General features: G+C 43.6%; 1 protein-coding gene across 3 annotated transcripts; it reads right to left on the bottom strand.

Annotated features, from left to right (window-relative positions):
* Positions 1–149: 149 nt before the first annotated feature.
* LOC118401489 (zinc transporter ZIP3-like) lies at positions 150–7854 on the bottom strand. 3 transcript variants are annotated; one of them, XM_035799039.2, is made up of 3 exons: positions 7779–7854; positions 2643–2974; positions 150–2264 (listed from the first exon to the last, which is right to left on the bottom strand). In XM_035799039.2, exons 2-3 carry the CDS (start codon positions 2850–2852, stop codon positions 1527–1529), a joined length of 948 nt encoding a protein of 315 aa, XP_035654932.1. In that variant the 5' UTR covers positions 2853–2974; positions 7779–7854; the 3' UTR covers positions 150–1526. The 3 variants fall into 3 exon arrangements, with proteins under 3 accessions (XP_035654932.1, XP_035654933.1, XP_035654934.1); XM_035799040.1 differs by having other exon boundaries at positions 7767–7810; XM_035799041.2 differs by lacking the exon at positions 7779–7854 and adding an exon at positions 5324–5508.
* Positions 7855–8044: the final 190 nt, after the last annotated feature.

Here is an 8044-nt window from a genome sequence, read left to right as displayed (position 1 = left end):
AAGGAGTGGGTAAGGTTTGTCTTTAGTGCTAAAATCAATCGAATTCAAATTTCTGGAAACTTTTACTGCCAAAACATGGTATAGTTTCAACAAAGGAAAATAAATTAATTGTCATAACATTGCAAACAGTTTTCCTTGAAGGATTACTATTTCATCTAACATAAAGTAGTTTATTTAACCATTACCATGTTGCAATACAAGTCATAACTTATGTGCATTTCCACTGCTCATTATATAAGGAAATCTGGTTGCCACTGAATAATTTAGCAGTACAATTTATTTTGGAATACAGCATTAAAATAGCAATTAATGTTTCCTTTTGTTTAAAGTCCCTAAAAGCACAATTTGACATGGACAAATTCAAACTGACCTAGCCTACTATATGTTTATATAATCACAAGCATTTTGCTACACCCGCAATAACATCTGCTAAATATGTGTATGTGACCAACAACAATTGAATTGATCTTATGTAGATTTTAGAGAGTGCAGCAAGTTCTGAACTTGATAAATGTACCTTTATCTGTAGGCTTCCTTCAGTAAGTGGCTTCTGCAAAACAAGTTCTACACATTCACATTAGGAGAAAAAAAATATATTAAACAAACAAGGATACTCCTGGGCAGTATTTGAAATAGGAGTGTTTAGTTGAAAATGGCTAAATTACATCTAAGAAGCTGTATAAAATGTATCTGTCATAGCGAACTGCAGTAAAGACACCTAACACTTAATACAAACAAGAGCTCCAAGTCTGAAGGTTTCAGTCACAGGGATCCCATTATTTGCAAACAGCACGAATGTGACAACAATGTACAGTAGAGACCACATTGGTCTTCCCATCCTTCATGATCATTAAAACAAAATATGAAATATAATAGACCTTCTACTACCCATAAAACCTGTACCTCATAATTTATAAAAAGATACATGGTTCTCAATGTGACTCCCTGTTAAAATGTATAATGTTTAAAATACAAAAACAATTGAAAAGTAGACCATGGATTTCATCTCGGACGATAGATATCAGGACCATACAACAGGCTACTCAAAAGGTTTCCAGGGAACTGGTTCTTATATTTGATTAGGGATACAGTAGTTAACCTACTTATAACATAAAGTTGTATGTCACTTCACTGATCTTGCAAAATGCCAATAAGACAACAGTGTCTTTACTTGAAATGCTATAGAGTACTTTTCCTGATATCTCTACATGAGATGTAATCATGTGTCTGGCAACACATGCAAAAGCATACTGTCAAAGTGACTGACTTTACTATTGCTACTCAATGGCAGGAACATGGGAGTATTCACTATGGCAGAAACTAAAACAGTAACGTAGCCTTACTTAGTAAGCAAACATGTCCCCGTGTAAATGCAAAGAAAAAAAAAAATTAAACTTGATTTACCTTACCCCTTTATCAAAACAAAAAAAGTTTACTGTGGTAGTGCAGGTGTGCACACAATGCAAAGTGTGGCCAGTAAGATACTCATAGACATCTCAGTGCATTAAAAAGGCCTCTTCTGCCCATCACCACTTGATGAACATTAGGCCTGCTAGTACCCCATAGCCCAGTATGAGAAAGAGCACCTTCAGCAGTCTGTCATGTTTATCCTCCAGCTCCCGAGACAGGATCTCAAAGAAGGTGACAAAGAGGAAAGTACCAGCAGCCAGGCCTTGGAGCACCACAGAGGCAATACTGCCTGCCAGGTTCTGGGCACTATTGATGCCCATGCCCAGTCCGATGCCAATGGGTATCATGAGGCTGACCGTCACACCCAGTTTGATGGCATCCCTCATGGGCAAAGCAGCTTTGGCCACACTCACCCCCAGAGCTACGGCAGCCAGGGTCTCATGGATGCCCACCCCCAGGAAGAGGCTTCCCAGCTTGGCCCCGTCCTCCTGGAGGCCCAGGGCCAGCCCCTCGAACACAGAATGGGCAGAAAGAGCCAGGACCAGGCTGGCCAGCCGTAGAGGCCCAGCTCTGGCTAGCTCAGTGGGGCTGAGGTGTCCGTGGTGATGCCCATGGTGGTGGCCCACAGGGGAGCCCCGGGTGGGTGAAATGAATGGAGTGTCATACTCAGAGTCACTCCCAGCCTCGGAGACCCCTGCGTTAAAGGTCTCCAGGTTGATGAAAGATGGCTTCTCCTTCTTGAAGGTGAGCACTGCCTGCTCCACAAAGACGGTGAGGAAGAAGCCCAGCATCATCATGGTCTCTGCCAGGGGGTAGTCTGTGGTTATATTCACCAGCTTTAGGACCTCATCCACCTAAAGAAAAGAAACTCAATAAATTAACATCAGCATATAAACATTCTGCAACAGCAAAATGGTTGCGGTTTCGACAGATTATCGGAACATAATTAAAAAGATAATATTTTTAATTTAAAATACATTTTACTCTGTAAAACACCATGTTTTCAAGACCTACACACACCGAAGAAAGCTGTAAAGCCGAGACGTCTGTGTACGCTATCCCTGATGCAGTGAAAATAATGAAAAACATTGAATAATGAAGTAAGCTTTACGCGACATCTTTTTGAGTACGAACTTCATTACACTCCTTTGTCTGAATTCATGGGTTTTACACATCAGCCAAGCTTCAGAGAGAGCCCCATGGTTCCCTTTTGATAAGACATGGCTACCTACCTTGTTTTTTACTGCTGGCAAAAGAGCATTGAAGCAAGTGGCCAGAAATACACCACCCCCAAAAGAATTGCAGAGTGCAAGAGCCTTCCTGTAGTTTTGGGATTTTTCATAATCCACCTGCATCATTAGGCGCACTGGGACAAGAATCCCAGCCAACATGAGGGCAAATACTCCCAGAAGGCAAAGGACCTTGGCCACTACAAGCTCCATGATGTCCAGATATGGTATTGCTCAGTAATATGAGTGGCACATAACCCTCAAAGCCTCTTCTGCTCCTTTTCTCTGTCAGGTCACAGAGAGTCTCGTCATCATGGTCCCAGAGACAATTCCAGCTGTGACATGAACAACAAATGAAAAAAGAAAAATGTCAAAGATGTGCAAGCAAACTTTTATAGCTTTATTTGTCATGACAATCAGTCAGAAACTAGAACAGCTAGCTAGCTATCATTTAACTAAGCTAATATGGCCACCTTGTTGACTGGTTTGATTCAACATGATAACAGCAGTGATAGCTAGATATGCAATCTGGAATGTTGCAAAGCATAATTTAGAGCTGGTCAATATGGACAAAAATCCATATTGCAGGCACACATAATAAGGTTGTGAATAGCGGTAGAATTAATCTCACCATTTGAATCGTACCATCACTCTTTTCATAATGATTAAGCGACCAAAACCCAGATTTTGAGACCCAGATTTTTTGCAAAAAAATAAATGTGGGGGGCTTGCCTGTTCTGCATGTTATTTTGGAATTAATACGTGTCACATATCAGTTTGCAGACAATGTTAAAAAAAGTTAATAAAGCCACATACAAAACAGGCAGCTCCAAAATGCAGGTGTTTCAGCCTAACTCAGCGCTGTTTGTGCTGGGGCAGGCCAGCAGAAAATAGGAGCATTGCACCGTGATTGGCTCAGTGTTCTGTCAACCATGTGGACACTACTTAACCCACCTTTAGTAAGGGTAGATATAAAAAATGTGAGCCCGTTGGGTTCAGCCATAGACTTAGATTAGAAGTGCCCTTCCAAGAAGGTCATTGGCCACAGATAAAATGACGTCAAATCACATATCTACAGTAGCTTTGATTGGACTGATCATGTCAACATCTTAATTTCAAAAGCTTAGCTTGCAGTCATCATAAATCAAGTAGACAATCTACTGGCAAATCCTTTTTAATCTTTGTCATATGAAGAGAAATAATGAGAAATTATAGATAAAACATATCGGTGCTCATCAGCCATCGCAAATTCAACAATGAGTTGTTTGGAAGGAATCGGTGACAGTGGCAAACCGCAAGCATTGCAACTGGAAAGTCAGACTGGGAAAATACGCTTTGTCATCCGACTCAGAATTGTAAATCTCTCTTCCTTCGATGACAAAATTTGCAAGCGAAGGACTGCCGGACACAAGGTGAGTCCAAAAATGTCTTATAAGCTGCTGCATAAATGATGTAATATGCCAGGGAGATATGGTCAGCCATATCAGCTGTTTAAAAAAAAGGCAGTAAACAAGGCAGGATGAATTGTTTCGCTGCCAGACAAGGCTACGCTGATAGCCAGGGGTAGTGGTGGTAAGGATTCACTCCATTGTGCTGGAAAGAAAGCTTTGCTGTTGGGACAGCTTTATGTAGGACCTAACAGTTTGTAGGTACCGCTTGCCACTGTTATAGTGCAATCAATGTATTGTTTAGCGTTGTGTAGTGACATTTAGTTTGTTTGTGTGTGTGTGGGGGGGGTTGCCCCACCAAAATGTACATGCTAAAATTGCCAATGCGCCTATACTAGTACTTCAATTTCTGAGCTCCAAATTAAAGTTCAAGTAGGCTACTTCAAGCCCCTTGTAGGCCTATTGTTTAAAATTTAAGGTGTAACATGGAAACCAAAATGTATTTGTCATGTTATTTCATTACCAAATCATGCGGTGAAGAAGCCCACTGGGCTATGTCATTTGTCATTAGATCCAGAAAAATTGATAAGTGTGGGGTGTTGCACAATAGTCTATTTTACACAATTGCGCACAATAGATCCCGTGTCCAATCCGAAGCACGAAAACATTACCAACTCATTGCCTTGATGCACTCTCTGTTAAATCTAACGCTGTAAATCACATGATCAAAATCAATTCCCTAAGGATATTAGATTCAATGGGGATCCAGGCACAACTGTCTTCATCAGCTTAATGAATAAACCAATATATTCTGGACATTCCTCGCGAATACCTTCTTTCAAGCACTTAGGCTGTGTCTGCTGGTGCATCGTATGCACCATCACAACAGCTGTTCGTCACTTGACTGTCATTCAGAAAATTCCTTCCTGGATCAAATGATGACGTGTAAAATAGGATAGACTATTACCACGTAATTAAACAGCTTGACACCAAATGCACATCTGACAAGTATTATGCTAAATTGTTGAAGAACCATGTTAATGACAGTAAGGATTTGGGTTAAGTATCAGGGTAAAGTTACTTTCGGTTAGAAGCATTCGATTTTACAATCACATGAAATATTTCAGTGATCTCTATACAAAAAAAAAAAAAACATTCCGACAGCTAGATCCAGGATTCTTACAAGGTTCAAGTTGAATGTCTAATTTAACTGATTCATGCTTAATATTTGATACAACTACAATTTACACTGCCGTAAATGCAAGGACAGAAAAGTAATGTTTTTAAGACACCAACCATGAACAGGGCTCCGGGCAGCCGAGCGGAAATGGAGGAAAACTCGCCTCCCTGCGGACCTGGCATCCTTTCACTCCCTCCTCTCTACATTTTCCTCCTCTGTCTCTGCTGCTAAAGCCACTTTCTACCACTCTAAATTCCAAGCATCTGCCTCTAACCCTAGGAAGCTCTTTGCCACCTTCTCCTCCCTCCTGAATCCTCCTCCCCCTCCTCCCTCTCTGCAGATGACTTCGTCAACCATTTTGAAAAGAAGGTTGACGACATCCGATCCTCGTTTGCTAAGTCAAACGACACCGCTGGTTCTGCTCACACTGCCCTACCCTATGCTCTGACCTCTTTCTCCCCTCTCTCTCCAGATGAAATCTCGCGTTTTGTGACGGCCGGCCGCCCAACAACCTGCCCGCTTGACCCTATCCCCTCCTCTCTTCTCCAGACCATTTCCGGAGACCTTCTCCCTTACCTCACCTCGCTCATCAACTCATCCCTGACCGCTGGCTACGTCCCTTCCGTCTTCAAGAGAGCGAGAGTTGCACCCCTTCTGAAAAAACCTACACTCGATCCCTCCGATGTCAACAACTACAGACCAGTATCCCTTCTTTCTTTTCTCTCCAAAACTCTTGAACGTGCCGTCCTTGGCCAGCTCTCCCGCTATCTCTCTCAGAATGACCTTCTTGATCCAAATCAGTCAGGTTTCAGGACTAGTCATTCAACTGAGACTGCTCTTCTCTGTATCACGGAGGCGCTCCGCACTGCTAAAGCTAACTCTCTCTCCTCTGCTCTCATCCTTCTAGACCTATCGGCTGCCTTTGATACTGTGAACCATCAGATCCTCCTCTCCACCCTCTCCGAGTTGGGCATCTCCGGCGCGGCCCACGCTTGGATTGCGTCCTACCTGACAGGTCGCTCCTACCAGGTGGCGTGGCGAGAATCTGTCTCCTCACCACGCACTCTCACCACTGGTGTCCCCAGGGCTCTGTTCTAGGCCCTCTCCTATTCTCGCTATACACCAAGTCACTTGGCTCTGTCATAACCTCACATGGTCTCTCCTATCATTGCTATGCAGACGACACAATTAATCTTCTCCTTTCCCCCTTCTGATGACCAGGTGGCGAATCGCATCTCTGCATGTCTGGCAGACATATCAGTGTGGATGACGGATCACCACCTCAAGCTGAACCTCGGCAAGACGGAGCTGCTCTTCCTCCCGGGAAGGACTGCCCGTTCCATGATCTCGCCATCACGGTTGACAACTCCATTGTGTCCTCCTCCCAGAGCGCTAAGAACCTTGGCGTGATCCTGGACAACACCCTGTCGTTCTCAACTAACATCAAGGCGGTGGCCCGTTCCTGTAGGTTCATGCTCTACAACATCCGCAGAGTACGACCCTGCCTCACACAGGAAGCGGCGCAGGTCCTAATCCAGGCACTTGTCATCTCCCGTCTGGATTACTGCAACTCGCTGTTGGCTGGGCTCCCTGCCTGTGCCATTAAACCCCTACAACTCATCCAGAACGCCGCAGCCCGTCTGGTGTGCAACCTTCCCAAGTTCTCTCACGTCACCCCGCTCCTCCGCTCTCTCCACTGGCTTCCAGTTGAAGCTCGCATCCGCTACAAGACCATGGTGCTTGCCTACGGAGCTGTGAGGGGAACGGCACCTCAGTACCTCCAGGCTCTGATCAGGCCCTACACCCAAACAAGGGCACTGCGTTCATCCACCTCTGGCCTGCTCGCCTCCCTACCACTGAGGAAGTACAGTTCCCGCTCAGCCCAGTCAAAACTGTTCGCTGCTCTGGCCCCCCCAATGGTGGAACAAACTCCCTCACGACGCCAGGACAGCGGAGTCAATCACCACCTTCCGGAGACACCTGAAACCCCACCTCTTTAAGGAATACCTAGGATAGGATAAGGTAATCCTTCTCACCCCCCCCCCCTTAAAAGATTTAGATGCACTATTGTGAAGTGGCTGTTCCACTGGATGTCTTAAGGTGAATGCACCAATTTGTAAGTCGCTCTGGATAAGAGCGTCTGCTAAATGACTTAAATGTAAATGATAATGGGTTAAACGTCGGTTTTAAATAAACTCGTGAATATTATTGAATATAACGTTATATAGCTATAGTTATATAGCCCCTCATATCTTAATGTAATGACATGAAAATAATAAGCAGATTATCAATGATTTAGCAACAGCTGTAACAAAGTTGTCCAGCGCACTGGTAACGTTTCCCTAGTTTATGAGAAGACCCCTATAGCTATTCTAGCCAAAATAGCACGCATGTCAACATAACGTTGGCAAATTATCGGGTCGACCAGTTCACAAAACAAAGCTTTAAGTGGGTGCTAGTTATCATTAATATTAATTTGCGTCACGTTGCAAGCTTTCCCAGCAGATGAAACGTACATAATAATTTCTATCGGGCATTTTGACGAGAAATATGAAATACCTCTACACTGACCTTTCACAGCTTTTCCACCCCGTAACACTTCCTGTTCACATGACGAAAACGTTTCTGATTGGCGGAGATGATTTCAAGACAACTGGCTAGAATGGATATCGATTTTGTAAACGATACGTCATAGCCCCGTCTGCAGAAGTATTTTACTAGCCTCTTGAAGACAATCTGAACCATTATAAACAGAAGGACCACATTTGTTGTAAAAAAAATTGATAAAGCGTCTGGACAGAAAGGAGTGATATTAGTCAAGGTCGTTAGTAAACTAG

The sequence above is a fragment of the Oncorhynchus keta genome, chromosome 22 (assembly GCF_023373465.1).
Source record: "Oncorhynchus keta strain PuntledgeMale-10-30-2019 chromosome 22, Oket_V2, whole genome shotgun sequence".
Lineage (NCBI taxonomy): Eukaryota > Metazoa > Chordata > Actinopteri > Salmoniformes > Salmonidae > Oncorhynchus > Oncorhynchus keta.
Note: the sequence above shows the minus strand (reverse complement) of the source record. Positions and strands in the feature narration are given on the sequence as shown.

Excerpts from the sequence above, each read along its gene's own strand:
- LOC118401489 (XM_035799039.2), bottom strand. The coding sequence starts at position 2,852 with ATGGAGCTTGTAGTGGCCAAGGTCCTTTGCCTTCTGGGAGTATTTGCC. Across the intron at positions 2,265-2,642 it reads TGCCAGCAGTAAAAAACAAG|GTGGATGAGGTCCTAAAGCT; the intron begins GTAGGTAGCCAT and ends TCTTTTCTTTAG.